We start from the raw sequence: 18,508 nt of genomic DNA on the forward strand, positions 1-18,508 counted from the left end.
CAGATCCGCAAACCACATCCTTCGCGGCCAAGATGGAGCAATCAGAATCACAGATGCTCGCTCCTGCTTGATGCGAGCCACCACATGGTACTGATAGGGCATCTATCCATTCCACCTGAGGATTCCTCGACCTCGACCTGGGTAGCTTGGTATTGAAGCAGGATGCCATGAGATCTTTCTCCGGCGTCCCGCACTCGCTGGAGAGACCATTCCCCTGGGTGAAAGGATTGCCTGCTGAGGAAGTCTGCTTCCCAGTTGCCCACACCAGGAATGTGGATCGCTGACAGCATACATCTGTGAGTCCCCGCCCACTCTAGTATCGGAGATACTTCTCTCATCGTCAAGGAACTTCTTGGTCCCTCCTGATGGTTGATGTAGGCAACCAAGGTTATATTGTCTGATTGGAATCTGATAAACTGGGACGAACCCAGAAGGGGCCAAGCCTTCAAGGCATTGAAGACTGTCCAGAGTTCCAATATATTGATCGGAAGGAAGAACTCCTCCTGAGTCCACAGCCCTTGTGCCTTCTTGGCACCAAACGGCTCTCCAGCCGGAAAGGCTTGCGTCCGAAGTCACAATCTCACAGGACGGTCTCAAGAAGCACGTGCCTTGGGACAGATGATCTGGATATAGACACTAAGAGAGCGAGTCTCTAGACAGGTTGTCCAGCACGATCTGTTGAGACAGATCTGAATAGTAGCCATTCCATTGTCTCAGCATGCATAGTTGTAAGGGTCTGAGATAGAATCTTGCAAAAGGAATGATGTCCATACAGGATACCATGAGTCCAATCACCTCCATACACGGGGCCACTGAGGGTCTTAAGGAGGCCTAGAGAGCAAGACATGCCGAAGTTAGCTTGCAACGTCTCTTATCTGTGAGGAATATTATCATGGATATGGAGTCTATTATTGTAAACAATTCAGAGTATCCTCCTCCTATGTAGGTGCGCTCAGGAAGCAAGCGATGATGGTGGTCGACAGTTTCCGAAATGTAGAAACCAGGCAGCTCTTCCGATAATAGACGAGGTAAGTGGTATCTGTAGCGAAGGAAAGAAAGCGCCAAATAGAATAATATCGCTACAAACAAATTTAATGACAAAGTAATATAGATTATTACTCACAAGCCGGACGGCACTGGATTGTGCCTTCCCAAGCAGACCGGGACTTCTGCGTCGCCCGGAAGACCAACCAAGGCAATACCCAATCGACGGTCAGGAACACGCTACCAACAGCCAATCAGGACCCAAAGTAGTAGCACACCTTCCTTTTGAAATCTACGGGTCTCTGTACTCTCAGCTGGGGATAGATAGTACACCACAGATGCCGGGAAATTCCTCCGATTCCTTGGCAGTGGTAAATGGAATAAAATAGTGGATAAAGGGGAGAACAACCTCCAGCAGGATATATAAAAACAAGTTTATTAAAATGTTTTTAAAAAGCAACGCGTTTCTCGGCTACACAGAGCCGTTTCATCAGGCTATATTATTATATATATATATATATATATATATATATATATATATATATATATATATATTATAGCCTGATGAAACGGCTCTGTGTAGCCGAGAAACGCATTGCTTTTTAAAAACATTTTAATAAACTTGTTTTTATATATCCTGCTGGAGGTTGTTCTCCCCTTTATCCACTATTTTATTTCATTTACCACTGCCGAGGAATCGGAGGAATTTCCCGGCATCTGTGGTGTACTATCTATCCCCAGCTGAGAGTACAGAGACCTGTAGATTTCGAAAGGAAGGTTTGCTACTACTTTGGGTCCTGATTGGCTGTTGGTAGAGTGTTCCTGACCGTCGATTGGGTATTGCCTTGGTTGGTCTTCCGGGCGAAGCTGAAGTCCCGGTCTGCTTGTGAAGGCACAATCCAGTGCCGTCCGGCTTGTGAGTAATAATCTATATTACTTTGTCATCAAGTCTATTATTGTCCCCAGGAAATTCACCCTTGTACTTGGAGTAAGAGAACTCTTTTCCAAGTTTATTTTCCATCCATGTGATCGAAGAAAATTGAGAAGGGACTCAATGTTCTACCGCTAGACGAAAAGATGGTGCCTGTACCAAGATATCGTCCAGGTAAGGTGCTACTGCAATACCTTGTGTTCTGGCAATGACTAGAAGAGCCCTCAGAACCTTTGAAAATATCCTTGGAGCAGTAGCTAGGCCAAACAGAAGAGCTATGAACTGTAAGTGCTAATCCAGAAAGACAAACCTCAGGAACTGAAAATGTTCCTTGTGTATCGGGACATGAAGGTATGCATCCTTCAGGTCTATTGTGGTCATAAACTGTCCTTCCTGAACCAGAGGAAAAATTGACCGTATTGTCTCCATCTTGAAAGAAGGAACACTCAAACTTGTTAAGGCACTTTAGGTCCAGAATTGGACGAAAAGTTCCCTCCTTCTTTGGAGCCACGAAAAGGCTTGAATAAAACCCTAAATCTCTTTCTGCTGTAGGTACCGGAACAATTACTCCTAGAGAGGAGAGATCCCGTACGCAACCTAAGAAGGCAGCCCTCTTTTCTGATCTTGTAGACAGACTGGAGAGAAGGAACCTGCCCCATGGCGGATGAGACTTGAATCCTATACTGTATCCTTGAGATACAACCTCCAGGACCCAAGGATCCTGTACATCCCAGATAAGGATCCGCCCCTTAATGCCGATTTATTCTCTGCGGGCTTCTTAGACTGTTTCGACTTATTACAGGACTGAGTTGGCTTCCAAGTACTCTTGGGCTGCTCAAAGTTGGAGGAGGATTGCCGTCATGATTTGTCAGAATGAAAGGACGAAAATTAGACAATTGCCGTCCCTTAGGCCTATTTTTTCTTATCCTGCGGTAGGAAGGCACCCTTCACTCCAGTAACCGTAGAAATAATAGAGTCCAGCCCTGGACCGAATAAAATCTTCCCCTTGAAAGGAAGAGAAAGGAGTCTGGATTTAGAAGTCATATCCACACCCAAAGACTTTAACCAGAGAGCATAGCGGGCTAGGAATGCAAAGCCAGAAGCCTATGCATTTATGCGAATAATCTGCATATTCGCACCACAGATGAAGGAGTTAGCAATTCTCAGAGCCTTAATTCTCTACTGAATATCCTCAGGGGAGTCTCCACTTCAATGAGCTCCGTCGATGGGAGTGTCGCACTAGTAGGTAGCTGTTCCAGCAACCGCGGCTACAGCTGCCGCCGGTTGAAATAAAAACCCTGTATGTTGAAACATCTTCCTCAGAAAGGTTCCATTTTCTTATCCATAGGCTCTCTAAAAGAGGAACTATCCTCCAGAGGTATAGTAGTACGCTTAGCCAGCATAGAAATAGTGCCATCCACCTTAGGGATGAAGCCCCATAAGTCTAATTGAGAGTCAGGGACCGGGAATATTTTTTTTTTAAAGTAGACGAGGGGGAAAAAGAAGATCCTATTCTTTCCCATTCGTTACTAATAATGTTCGCCATCTTAACTGGCACAGGAAAAGTCAGAGGGACCTTCCTGTCTTTATAAACCCTGTCTAATTTAGGGATCTTAGGTTCCTCAGTGAGAGTAGCCTCTGGAACCTTTAGCGTAGACAGAGCCTCCTTTAATAAAAAAACAGATGCTCAATTTTAAATCTAAAAGGAGGGCTCCTCCACTGAAGGAAGTTTAGAAACTGAAGTCTCCGACTCAGAAAGATCACCCTCTGAAGCTACAAAGGTTAACTCATCCTCAGATAGCTGGGACATAATAGCTAAATCTGACAAATATTTAGATGACTAAGTCAGGAGACCTATGTTTAACCTCTTTCATTTGTTAGAGCGAGGTAAGGCACTCAGGGACGCAGACACCACTGATTGTAACTGCATGGTAAAGTCCGGAGGAAAAAAGCCCCCTCCAGATGGAGGATTAGTTGAGCTATGGGGAACTGCATGTGGAGCGGGTTGGGTAGAAAGGGTAGTAATCTCTCAGGACCCAGATGAGCTAATAGCATTATGAGTATTAGCAGGCTTGTCTCAATTCTTAGACTTTAAAACAGTGCTTAGGCAAATAGAACAAAATTGAGCAGGTGGGCAAACCACAGCATCCTCACAATAAAAACAGGAATTATTGATCTTTCTAAAATAGAACCCACAAGGGACTTTGTACATATTGACATCCCGTCTACTGATCTGCAAACTATGGAATCAGACTATATAACTGCCGCACAGATACGAGCAGCTTTTATGCCTGCAATGGACCGTTTATCCCAGAGTTATGAGAGACTGTATCAAGTGGTCAGAGCCGTGGGAAGGCCTTGCCCCACTAAAACAACAGCACACCGGCAAATCGGCTCTCCCGCGCGCAACCTGGGTCACTCACTTCCCACTCCCTTGCAAAGACCCATTGTGAACGATAATGCGAGTACCATTGACTGATTCGGCTGCAGCACCTCCATCACACAATATAATGGAGGGTTTGACTCCCCCAAGCTTACCCAATGCGACGCCACTTCTAATGGAAGCAGGAGACCCCATCTTAGAGACCAAGGCTCCAAATCACGTTACTGTGTCACCAGGCTATGTGAAAGTGCCGACGACGACCGAGCCCTCCTATAGATCAGCTCTCGACAAAGCCTGCATGCCAAACGGGTATCAGAGAAAGAGCGATCTGTACTCACTACAAACCTGCCTTGTTGATCTGCTACAGGATCGTCACTGGGAACAACAGCACAACAAGCTATTCTTATCATGGCTGCCTGCAACCATAACGGAGGAGAACACGTTTGAACACTCCTTTCAGCGCTCACATCTTTTTCTGTCAGGAGAGCTGCCCTCTCTACACGGTCTCGAGTTCCACCCTAGAGGGTTGTTAGACCTGAGTGGTCGATCGCTGGACCTGGGTAAAGTAGGTGTCGGCTAGAGCGGTGGGATCATACACGGCTTGGCTCCCATGTGTTTGGACTAACGGCATATTCGAATCCATAATATTGGACAATACACAGCGTTGGGTGTACTTAACGCTGACACCCACATGGCACATCTGTATTACTAAATAGGTTAGACAGTTTATGTTGTTGATGTCCTCTTTTTCCTTATTAGTTATTATTGTAATTCATCTATGTTAAACTTTGGTTGGGTCTTTTACCAGACTCCAAGATATTAATCATTTTTAGCCACATCTCTATATGTCTGAAATATTGAGATATCGGAGACATGCTAAAATTTGACTGCCTTGATATATAACATGTGTTTGTTTGCCTTGTTTTTTTATGTTTTAACAGTGCATCGATAAATTATTGCATTGCAACTGCTCCCCTAGAGTTCCAACTAAACTTACAACTTTCAAGCATCATAAATACATGGATACAAGTCCATACACATACTCAAAGTCTTACAGACAACGTGTTTACACAGTAACTTAACTAGAGTTTAGAGCCAATTCTACACACCCTATATCTACCATGTTTTGTTTTTATATCCTATTATCCCTTTGGGTTAAAATCTCATAAATGTGCTTTGGCAGTTGCCATCATGATCAGAGTGCTTTTATTATACATATATATTTTAATCTGTAATTAGGAATAAAAGAGAGGGCGCCACATAGGGTGATATTGTTGGATCAAAGTTCAACAGGGTAATTATTATCGTCGCTTACCGGAGAACGATGCACCGTATTGTAACCGGTGCTGACAGGCAGGCTAACACTTTCAGTGGTTAGCACACTGGGTGGCCTCCGGCAGGTTATACACAGCTGGTACTCAGCGTTCACTTGATTGATGTGCGTTTGTCCGGCTGCAGCTAGCGAGTCAGACACTGTGATGGATCAGACAATTCCGAACCTTTGTCAGGGAGGAAGCACTGCAGTGGATCGAACACTTTGACACCTTAACCAGGAAGGCTCAAAAGAGAACAAAGGACAACTTCCGTATATAAAATAAATGAATTTTATTCCATACAAACTGCTACGCGTTTCTAGACCTGCACCGGTCTTTTCATCAGGCATACAAACAATGGATACAAATTTCTTAAAATAACTATCTTATATACAATTAAAAACGGAAGTTGTCATGGTTTTCAGCAATCACCAATGGGCTGAAGAATGGATACTCTGTATCCCATTTGTGCTAATTAGGCTAAGTCACCTGTAAATATCATTAACCCTTACATTATAAATCCTAAAAATCCCTAAAAATCCCATAAGTATAAATGTTTGAAAATAAAACAATTTCTACATCAGTTTAAAGCGTCCTATAACGATCTGCTACAATTATCGCTAATGTGTTGGAGTAAACCTACATGAACATTTTGCAATATAATGTGTGATTCGCATATCTAAATGAAAAATAAATAAAAGGTAAAACTGTTTTTAACAGGTTGGGACAATTTAAAGAGTCTCATCACAATTTGCTGCAATTAACCTTGAAATGTTGAAGTCAGCATCAATAAACATTTACAAAAAAATGTGTGTAATTCGCATATCTAAATGCCAAATAGATAGTATGTGGTTTTATTTTGACCGGGTTATCAAACATAAGTTAAATTAAAATTTAGAATTGTCAAACCACCACTGACTGAATGACTCATGTTTAATCACTTCAGGAGTGTTTTGTTTTAGTCTTATTCTGACTTCAGGAATGTTTTGTTTTAGTTTTATTCTGGCACAGTAATAATAAAGGCATAACATAAAAAGAACTGAAGTATGTGTGAGTGTGTATAAAAAGTGTGATGTGTGTTATATCTAAATTAAAAATGTTATTCTAAACAAACAAATACAGTGATGTATGTGTGTGTATGTGTGAGTGAACTGTATACCCAGCTAAAAATGATTTTGTGAATGGTATATAAAAAAAGGTGATTACCAATATTGTAATATATAGATCGTGTACTATTAATTCATCATTCGATTTTGTATGCTACACTCAATCTTATAGTGTAATAAAATTAATAATTCGAATGTAGTGTGACCCCCAACTGTGGATGATAATACACAGAGGTTTTTTGAATGCAACTGCCATAGAATGAACAACCATGTTCATAAAATAACTAGTGTTTCATAAACAAACTCATACTTTTATTTTATTTTAATGTATGTATATAATGAAACACATCTTTAGTGAATGGTTATATCATCGACCATTCCTTCTTCTGTTTGTTTTGTTATTTGGTTGAATTTAATACTATGGTGTCAAAACTTTTATGATCAAAGTCAGCGGATGAAAAACTCTTGTGTTTCATACTTTTATTAAGAGAATTAAATTTACATTGGTATTTACAAAATTATAAAATTGTAGTGTTTCCGATATGGCTGTAAAGCCGTAATTGATCATACAGTGATAATGCCCAATAGGATTGTTATTAGTAAAATGATAATATTATTAATGTTTTACTTGTGTTGTTTTTTTGAAATGTATTATTGATATTTATAAAAAAATAAGAGTTAGTTTATGAATCTGTGAAATCAATTTCATATTATAGATACTGGGTATATGGACTGATTGTAGATGTTGATATCGTATTGATGTATTCAAGAGGACCCGTATATAAACGTTGTTAGGATTGATTCAGTGTACTGTGTGCGTGTTCAAGCAAACAAATTCCTAAGTTCAGTTATTAGTTGAATGCTGCTAAATCTAAGTTTGCATTTAAGCCATCAGGAAAAAGTGTTTTCAACTTAAAAATCCAAAAAGTCTCTCGTTGTCTGAGTTTGTTTGTTCTATTATAATCAACAGACCTGGGGATAAAATCTATGGGTGTGTATTTGAAAGTATATGGATTGCCTTGATGTTTGTTTAGGCAGTGATTTGGCACACTATGTTTTACTTTTGTTTTCTTACAGTTTTTACAATTACGTAGGTGTTCACCCCACCTTGTTTTGACTTTTCTACAGGTGCGGCCTACATATTGTAGGCCGCATATACACTCCAATAGGTAAACTACAAAGGAAGAATTACAGTTGTAAAAGCCCTGAATCGGATAAGTGTCACCAGTGGTGTGGGACCTGAAAGATTTACTGCCATGTTTGATATATTGACAAGAGTTACAACTGGTTTTTCCACATTTGTATGTTCCTTGTAGACCAAATATGCCATTTTTGGTTTGTGTGTTGTTATTGGATCTGTGTTGTACATGTTTGACTATTTTACTTGGTGCTAGTTTACTTCTCAAGGTGGGTGCCCTCCTGTAAACTATCTTGGGTCTGTCTTGTACAATGTTTTTTAATACCGGATCCCTTTGAATGACATGCCAATGTTTAAGTATTATCTGATTAATTTTTTGAAAACTGTTGTTGTATTGTGTAATGAACATAGTCTCCTCTTGGTTAGTTGAACTCTTAATTGTTCTTTTGTTTTTGTTGTTAACGGATAAAATTTCATTTCTGTTTAATCTTTTCGTTCTTGTTAGTGCGTTATCTAAAATATGGACTGGGTAATTCCTTTCTATAAATCTATTATAAATAATCTGACTTTGCTCAAGGAAGATGTTATAATCCGAACAATTTCTCCTAATGCGTCTGAACTGACTATACGGTACGTTGTTAATCCAACTTCTGTGATGGTTGCTGTGGTATTCTAAATAGCTGTTACTGTCAACATCTTTAAAAAATGTTTTTGATGTGATAGACCAATTAGGACCCCAACTAAGTATCAAATCTAAATATTCTATTGAATCTGGTTGGATGTTAGCTGTGAAAGTGATCCCCATGTTATTGTCGTTAAGTTGTGTTATAAAAGTTTCTGCTGCTTCTAAACTGCCACTCCAAATAAGAATGAGATCGTCTATGTAACGGCCATAGAATACCAGGCTCTCCCCAAGGTTCGCTTGATGTATATGGATCTCCTCAAAAAAACCCATGAAGAGATTCGCGAAACTTGGGGCGAACCTGGTACCCATGGCCGTTCCCTTTGTCTGTAAATAATATCGATCCAGATATAAAAAATAATTATGTTGTAAAATCACGAATAATGATGTTAGGATTGTTTTGTAAACTATGTAAAGCTTTTTTGTGTCTGTGAAAGGAGTAATTGGTTTTTTTAGCTGTTGTTTTTAGTAATTTTTCACAATCTTCTAGAACCATATTTTGATATAATTCTATGTATTTGTTATTGCTAATATTGGGATTGAAATTTGATTTGTTTTTAACATTGGTATGTATATATCCTTCAAATAGGTGATCAGTAATATCTTCAATATTTGTTATAACACATGGTGTTGATTTATCAGACGGCATGTTGTCAGTCAATATTATTTGTGAATTGTGGTTATGAAATCGGTCTTTAACTAATTTTTTATTTGCGAAATACTTCTGTAAAGATAACTTTCGTGTGAAATTGTTAATATCGACAAATAGGTTGAAAATATTTGGAGTATTGGGTGGACAAAAGGAAAGGCCTTTCTTGAGTACTCTTTTTTCCTCTACAGTTAATGTATGTGATGATAAGTTAAAGAGGCCCTGGTCTAATCTGGATAATTCCGCTTTCTTGGCGGTAAGGCCTCTGCCCCTCCTGCCTCGTTTTCTGTTAAGTGGGGTCTTTTTGTTGGCCTGGTTGGAAAATTTTCCATTTTTTTGTTGTGACCTATTCCTAAAAAAGGTGGTGGTGGATTGCTGCTGGTACTAGGACTTTCATCATCTCTTATAGTTAAGAGCGGACTGAATCTATTATGTTGTTCGTATTGTTCATATGGTGTAGTTGGGGTATGTGGGTTCTCATTGTTGACCCAAAACTGATTAGATAATGGATTAATTGATGGTCGTCTAGACTGATGTGTTGTGTCATTCTGACTATTGTAGTCATGTCTACTGGAATTTTCCGATTGGAATCTATAATTACCATTTTGATTTCTATTATTTCCTTGATAAGAACCTTTGTGATGATATGTTTGAGCTGTCTGGTAGGACATGTTGTATGAATCCCTGTTATTGTTGTGCCTAAATTTGAACTCTCTGTTATTATGAGGCACATGCTCTCTATTCAAAGATTGGTGATAATGTTGTGAATTGTATGAGTGTGATTGGTATGGGCCCTTGGGGGTAGGATATTGGTTGTGTTGTGTTCTGTTGTTGAATGGAACCCAGTTGGATCTGTGTTTGTCTTCATTATGTGTTGTTTGCTCCATGTCAGATTGAGTTGTTTTGTGGTGTGGTCGAATGTAATGTGTGTGATGATGTGAATTTGATCTGTTTTGGAAGGAATGGGAAGGTCTATAATGATTGTTATTACTTCTATTGTGTTGTATTGATCTAGGTTCAAATTTAGGCACAACAATAACAGGGATTCATACAACATGTCCTACCAGACAGCTCAAACATATCATCACAAAGGTTCTTATCAAGGAAATAATAGAAATCAAAATGGTAATTATAGATTCCAATCGGAAAATTCCAGTAGACATGACTACAATAGTCAGAATGACACAACACATCAGTCTAGACGACCATCAATTAATCCATTATCTAATCAGTTTTGGGTCAACAATGAGAACCCACATACCCCAACTACACCATATGAACAATACGAACAACATAATAGATTCAGTCCGCTCTTAACTATAAGAGATGATGAAAGTCCTAGTACCAGCAGCAATCCACCACCACCTTTTTTAGGAATAGGTCACAACAAAAAAATGGAAAATTTTCCAACCAGGCCAACAAAAAGACCCCACTTAACAGAAAACGAGGCAGGAGGGGCAGAGGCCTTACCGCCAAGAAAGCGGAATTATCCAGATTAGACCAGGGCCTCTTTAACTTATCATCACATACATTAACTGTAGAGGAAAAAAAGAGTACTCAAGAAAGGCCTTTCCTTTTGTCCACCCAATACTCCAAATATTTTCAACCTATTTGTCGATATTAACAATTTCACACGAAAGTTATCTTTACAGAAGTATTTCGCAAATAAAAAATTAGTTAAAGACCGATTTCATAACCACAATTCACAAATAATATTGACTGACAACATGCCGTCTGATAAATCAACACCATGTGTTATAACAAATATTGAAGATATTACTGATCACCTATTTGAAGGATATATACATACCAATGTTAAAAACAAATCAAATTTCAATCCCAATATTAGCAATAACAAATACATAGAATTATATCAAAATATGGTTCTAGAAGATTGTGAAAAATTACTAAAAACAACAGCTAAAAAAACCAATTACTCCTTTCACAGACACAAAAAAGCTTTACATAGTTTACAAAACAATCCTAACATCATTATTCGTGATGCGGACAAGGGGGGGGGGGCATTATCATTCAAGATTACAAGGATTACATTAAAGAAGCAGAAAGAATCCTGGGTGATTCGAATTATTATAGAATTCTGCCTAGAGATCCGACTCCTAATTTTAAACTAACGTATCAGAAACTAATAGATAAAGGCGCACTACAGGGTATTTTAAATAAAGAAGAAAGAGAATTTTTGAAAACCGAGCACCCCAGCATAGCACACTACTATCATCTTCCAAAAATCCATAAGGATAAAAATAACCCCCCTGGACGTCCTATCATAGCAGGGATTGGCAATTTGACTTACAATTTATCTTTTTATATTGACAAATTTTTACAAAAATTTGTTACCACACTTCCCTCGTACATTAGAGACAGCACTCATCTTTTACAATTATTACATAATCTTACTCTCACTAATGATAAAAAACTTTGGATTACATGTGATGTGAGTTCACTTTATTCAAATATTACTCACGATTTAGGATTACTGGCAGTATCTCATTTTTTAGAACAGGATCCCTTTTTACCTGAGGACCAAAGAATATTCATTTTGGAATGTATCAAATACATTTTACAACATAATTATTTTTTATATCTGGATCGATATTATTTACAGACAAAGGGAACGGCCATGGGTACCAGGTTCGCCCCAAGTTTCGCGAATCTCTTCATGGGTTTTTTTGAGGAGATCCATATACATCAAGCGAACCTTGGGGAGAGCCTGGTATTCTATGGCCGTTACATAGACGATCTCATTCTTATTTGGAGTGGCAGTTTAGAAGCAGCAGAAACTTTTATAACACAACTTAACGACAATAACATGGGGATCACTTTCACAGCTAACATCCAACCAGATTCAATAGAATATTTAGATTTGATACTTAGTTGGGGTCCTAATTGGTCTATCACATCAAAAACATTTTTTAAAGATGTTGACAGTAACAGCTATTTAGAATACCACAGCAACCATCACAGAAGTTGGATTAACAACGTACCGTATAGTCAGTTCAGACGCATTAGGAGAAATTGTTCGGATTATAACATCTTCCTTGAGCAAAGTCAGATTATTTATAATAGATTTATAGAAAGGAATTACCCAGTCCATATTTTAGATAACGCACTAACAAGAACGAAAAGATTAAACAGAAATGAAATTTTATCCGTTAACAACAAAAACAAAAGAACAATTAAGAGTTCAACTAACCAAGAGGAGACTATGTTCATTACACAATACAACAACAGTTTTCAAAAAATTAATCAGATAATACTTAAACATTGGCATGTCATTCAAAGGGATCCGGTATTAAAAAACATTGTACAAGACAGACCCAAGATAGTTTACAGGAGGGCACCCACCTTGAGAAGTAAACTAGCACCAAGTAAAATAGTCAAACATGTACAACACAGATCCAATAACAACACACAAACCAAAAATGGCATATTTGGTCTACAAGGAACATACAAATGTGGAAAAACCAGTTGTAACTCTTGTCAATATATCAAACATGGCAGTAAATCTTTCAGGTCCCACACCACTGGTGACACTTATCCGATTCAGGGCTTTTACAACTGTAATTCTTCCTTTGTAGTTTACCTATTGGAGTGTATATGCGGCCTACAATATGTAGGCCGCACCTGTAGAAAAGTCAAAACAAGGTGGGGTGAACACCTACGTAATTGTAAAAACTGTAAGAAAACAAAAGTAAAACATAGTGTGCCAAATCACTGCCTAAACAAACATCAAGGCAATCCATATACTTTCAAATACACACCCATAGATTTTATCCCCAGGTCTGTTGATTATAATAGAACAAACAAACTCAGACAACGAGAGACTTTTTGGATTTTTAAGTTGAAAACACTTTTTCCTGATGGCTTAAATGCAAACTTAGATTTAGCAGCATTCAACTAATAACTGAACTTAGGAATTTGTTTGCTTGAACACGCACACAGTACACTGAATCAATCCTAACAACGTTTATATACGGGTCCTCTTGAATACATCAATACGATATCAACATCTACAATCAGTCCATATACCCAGTATCTATAATATGAAATTGATTTCACAGATTCATAAACTAACTCTTATTTTTTTATAAATATCAATAATACATTTCAAAAAAACAACACAAGTAAAACATTAATAATATTATCATTTTACTAATAACAATCCTATTGGGCATTATCACTGTATGATCAATTACGGCTTTACAGCCATATCGGAAACACTACAATTTTATAATTTTGTAAATACCAATGTAAATTTAATTCTCTTAATAAAAGTATGAAACACAAGAGTTTTTCATCCGCTGACTTTGATCATAAAAGTTTTGACACCATAGTATTAAATTCAACCAAATAACAAAACAAACAGAAGAAGGAATGGTCGATGATATAACCATTCACTAAAGATGTGTTTCATTATATACATACATTAAAATAAAATAAAAGTATGAGTTTGTTTATGAAACACTAGTTATTTTATGAACATGGTTGTTCATTCTATGGCAGTTGCATTCAAAAAACCTCTGTGTATTATCATCCACAGTTGGGGGTCACACTACATTCGAATTATTAATTTTATTACACTATAAGATTGAGTGTAGCATACAAAATCGAATGATGAATTAATAGTACACGATCTATATATTACAATATTGGTAATCACCTTTTTTTATATACCATTCACAAAATCATTTTTAGCTGGGTATACAGTTCACTCACACATACACACACATACATCACTGTATTTGTTTGTTTAGAATAACATTTTTAATTTAGATATAACACACATCACACTTTTTATACACACTCACACATACTTCAGTTCTTTTTATGTTATGCCTTTATTATTACTGTGCCAGAATAAAACTAAAACAAAACATTCCTGAAGTCAGAATAAGACTAAAACAAAACACTCCTGAAGTGATTAAACATGAGTCATTCAGTCAGTGGTGGTTTGACAATTCTAAATTTTAATTTAACTTATGTTTGATAACCCGGTCAAAATAAAACCACATACTATCTATTTGGCATTTAGATATGCGAATTACACACATTTTTTTGTAAATGTTTATTGATGCTGACTTCAACATTTCAAGGTTAATTGCAGCAAATTGTGATGAGACTCTTTAAATTGTCCCAACCTGTTAAAAACAGTTTTACCTTTTATTTATTTTTCATTTAGATATGCGAATCACACATTATATTGCAAAATGTTCATGTAGGTTTACTCCAACACATTAGCGATAATTGTAGCAGATCGTTATAGGACGCTTTAAACTGATGTAGAAATTGTTTTATTTTCAAACATTTATACTTATGGGATTTTTAGGGATTTTTAGGATTTATAATGTAAGGGTTAATGATATTTACAGGTGACTTAGCCTAATTAGCACAAATGGGATACAGAGTATCCATTCTTCAGCCCATTGGTGATTGCTGAAAACCATGACAACTTCCGTTTTTAATTGTATATAAGATAGTTATTTTAAGAAATTTGTATCCATTGTTTGTATGCCTGATGAAAAGACCGGTGCAGGTCTAGAAACGCGTAGCAGTTTGTATGGAATAAAATTCATTTATTTTATATACGGAAGTTGTCCTTTGTTCTCTTTTGAGCCTTCCTGGTTAAGGTGTCAAAGTGTTCGATCCACTGCAGTGCTTCCTCCCTGACAAAGGTTCGGAATTGTCTGATCCATCACAGTGTCTGACTCGCTAGCTGCAGCCGGACAAAACGCACATCAATCAAGTGAACGCTGAGTACCAGCTGTGTATAACCTGCCGGAGGCCACCCAGTGTGCTAACCACTGAAAGTGTTAGCCTGCCTGTCAGCACCGGTTACAATACGGTGCATCGTTCTCCGGTAAGCGACGATAATAATTACCCTGTTGAACTTTGATCCAACAATATCACCCTATGTGGCGCCCTCTCTTTTATTCCTAATTACAGATATCTCCTTTCCGAAGACCAGAGGAGCATTTGCCGCCAGTATCTTTGAGTGCTAGACTCAGCACTACCAACTCACATGAACTTTATGGTTTGTTTTTATACCAATACCACGTATTAACTTTTTACAGCGCATCCCGCACACGGTTCCCTTAGGGGTTCCCTTCTCATGACTGGATATTTTAATCTGCATGGCTTCTGGTTACATTTCCCATGTTCCTTGGGAATTTACTACATGTCTTTTTTTTTTTTTTTTACTACTCAGCTAAAGTCTCTTTGGTGAGTTATCGGCAGCTAGGCATGAGACTGCCCAGATTACCCTTAGTTCATTTTTCATGTAACATGCTTCTGACAATGTACAGAGACCAATCGCATTTTTGTTTAATTAGACTCTACTATAACTGGAAGCAAAAGGCCAGTCGATCCCTCTGCAAACAATCTTTCTGGAACTGCCAGCCCTCTACCACAGTGCATGCTCTTGCTGAGAGTATTAAGGCTACAACACTACTCACCCCTTACCAATGTGTTGTTGTTAGATGAAGAATGGTTAAAATATTATGCTCATGATGATTATGATCTTACCCAATTACAGCACTAGCACACTCGCTTTTAGATCTGTGAGGACATTGGTGTGTTTAGTTTAGTTTATTGTCTTGTTTAGCTTAGTTAAATTAGTTATAAAATGAGGGAGTCCAGGTAACAGATATCAAATAAATATTAGTCCAAATGAGTCATGATAACATGTTATACCTTTATCAAGTATGTACTCATACATACTTATTTAATAACCTGCTCCAATTCTGCTCAGGATGTTAAAACTTTGAAATTCACATCTCTTGTTTTTAATGGCTGTATATCATGCATTTCTTAGCGAACTCTTGGTGTACTATTATGAAGTGCTAGATCATATGTATGTAACTGTTCTACCTGTTGTATGCCTGGACTCTTCAATAAAAATTATTTGAAAAAAAAAAAAAAAAAAAACAGGAATTATTAACCAGTACAGAAGGATCGGAACCTTCTAATATAATATCAGAGTCCTCAATAGCTAGGATATATTCACAGAAGAACAGACAAAAAGTAAACACTTTATTAAAAAAAACAGCACCTTTATAATCCCAATGGCTGGGGCCCTCACCACCTCCTAGACCCAGACAGCTAACAGAGTAAGTGCTCTCCTCAGGAGCAAAGTTTGCAGCAAGATCGTAGGAAAAAGAAAGAGACCGCACCCGGTCACGTAGGACAGGACTTCTCCTGCTATGAAAAAGGCGCCAAGCTATTATGAGCTGCACAACACACAAAAACGAAAGTGAAACCTGTTTGTTCCAAGCCAAAACCACACAGACTATGAGCCCAAAAAACTCACACATAAAAGCAGTTATAATCAACCCCTTGCTGTTGAAATAATCTCCCTAAAGATATTAACCCTTGATACTATCGAGGCATAAAGGAGCCACACTGTGACCATGCTGTGGAACAGGTACAGCCTCTCAAGTGTGACAGTCTTGCAGCGACGCCTCTGACATGGACTTGAGTGTGTAACAGCAAGCAGTGAAACTCGTCAACACTGATTGCCTGGGAGCTTTTAGGCGGCAGTCTGGATGGGTTCGCAGAAAAACTTTCTCTGCCTCTGCATCTCCAGACTAACTTTCATCAATACTCTCACTGAGAGGTTGACATGACTACTTAAAACTCCAGTCCTTTCTTGAAGGGAACATACCCATAACAGGACTATCCAAATCTTATGCCACCTCCTATAGTGATGAAAGGCAAAGAATGACTGGGGGGTAGGGGAAGTGGGAGGGATATTTAAACCATTGGTTGGGGTGTCTTTGCCTCCTCCTGGTGGCCAGGTGTTGTATCTCTCAACAGAAAGGAATTAAGTCGTGGACTCTCCCTGCCTTATGGAAGGAAATGTAAGTTAGTAAAAAGCACTGAGACACGGGGCAGTCTGCAGAGGCAAAACTTGTATTCATTTAACAGTGTTGGTTATGCAAAACTTGAAAATGGGTAATAAAGGGATTATCTTTCTTTTTAATCAATACAACATTTCAAGTAAACTGTCCCTTTAAGTGAGAGTGTCAAATTGATAAACAGTTAACCAAAATGTACTTACCTTAGCAGGCTTATCAACAAACGTGCAAAGCCCTGCATCATACTGATCTCCAGCTTGGGGATAGTCACCAACTCATACAACAACTTGACAAACAGAACATGGTCTTCTTTGCTAAACTTTCGTCCATATAGTCTTATATACCTGCAAGATAAAATAATATAGTATAGTAATGTAAAAGTCAGGTTCAAGATTGAATTTATAACAAATCTGTTTTCATAAGAATGTAGGTTTAGATAAATCCGTATAAAATGAAAAGGACACATTCAATCAGCAATTGACAAAGTATCTCTATATTAAATAACTAGTCCTAAAGCCCGTGTACACGGGCCATTTTTTGCAGTACAGCGGTCCTACCCCTTGCTCTCTCTCTCCCCCCTCTCTCTTTTGTTCTCTCTCTCCCCCTCTCTCTTTTGCTCTCTCTCTCCTCTCTATTTTGCTCTCTCTCCCCCTCTCTATTTTGCTCTCTCTCCCCCTCTCTCTTTTGCTCTCTCTCCCCCTCTCTCTTTTGCTCTCTCTCTCTCCCCCTCTCTCTTTTGCTCTCTCTCTCCCCCTCTCTCTTTTGCTCTCTCTCTCTCCCCCTCTCTCTTTTGCTCTCTCTCTCTCCCCCTCTCTCTTTTGCTCCCTCTCTCTCCCCCTCTCTCTTTTGCTCCCTCTCTCTCCCCCTCTCTCTTTTGCTCTCTCTCTCCCCTCTCTCTTTTGCTCTCTCTCTCTCCCCTCTCTCTTTTGCTCTCTCTCTCTCCCCTCTCTCTTTTGCTCTCTCTCTCTCCCCTCTCTCTTTTGCTCTCTCTCTCCCCCTCTTTTGCTCTCTCTCTCCCCCTCTTTTGCCCTCTCTCTCCTCCTCTTTTGCTCTCTCTCTCCCCCTCTTTTGCTCTCTCTCCCCCCCTCTTTTGCTCTCTCTCTCCCCCTCTTTTGCTCTCTCTCTCCCCCTCTTTTGCTCTCTCTCTCCCCCTCTTTTGCTCTCTCTCTCCCCATCTTTTGCTCTCTCTCTCCCCATCTTTTGCTCTCTCTCTCCCCATCTTCTGCTCCCCCTCTCTCTTTTGCTGTCCCACTTCCTCTCTTTTGCTCTCTCCCCCCCTCTTCTGCTCTCTCCCCCCTCTCTCTTTTGCTCTCACCGCCTCTTTTGTTCTCCCTCTCTCCACCTCTTCTGCTCTCTCTCCCCTCTCTCTCTTTTGCTGTCTCCCTCCCTTTTGCTCTCTCTCTCTTCCCCCCTCTTTTGCGGTCTCTCTCCCTCCACGTCACACCCGTCCA

The 18,508-nt window shown here is 38.8% G+C and overlaps 1 protein-coding gene across 1 annotated transcript in view; it reads right to left on the bottom strand.

The window, feature by feature from the left end:
* The window catches only part of PSME4 (proteasome activator subunit 4), a gene marked incomplete in the record, with an annotated part of 938,614 nt that overhangs the window by 863,726 nt on the left and 56,380 nt on the right, over window positions 1-18,508 (bottom strand). Inside the window, 1 exon segment of the mRNA XM_053712692.1 lies at window positions 17,261-17,401. Within this exon segment, the coding sequence (XP_053568667.1) occupies window positions 17,261-17,401 (141 nt within the window).

Source organism: Bombina bombina, chromosome 4, assembly GCF_027579735.1.
Source record: "Bombina bombina isolate aBomBom1 chromosome 4, aBomBom1.pri, whole genome shotgun sequence".
Lineage (NCBI taxonomy): Eukaryota > Metazoa > Chordata > Amphibia > Anura > Bombinatoridae > Bombina > Bombina bombina.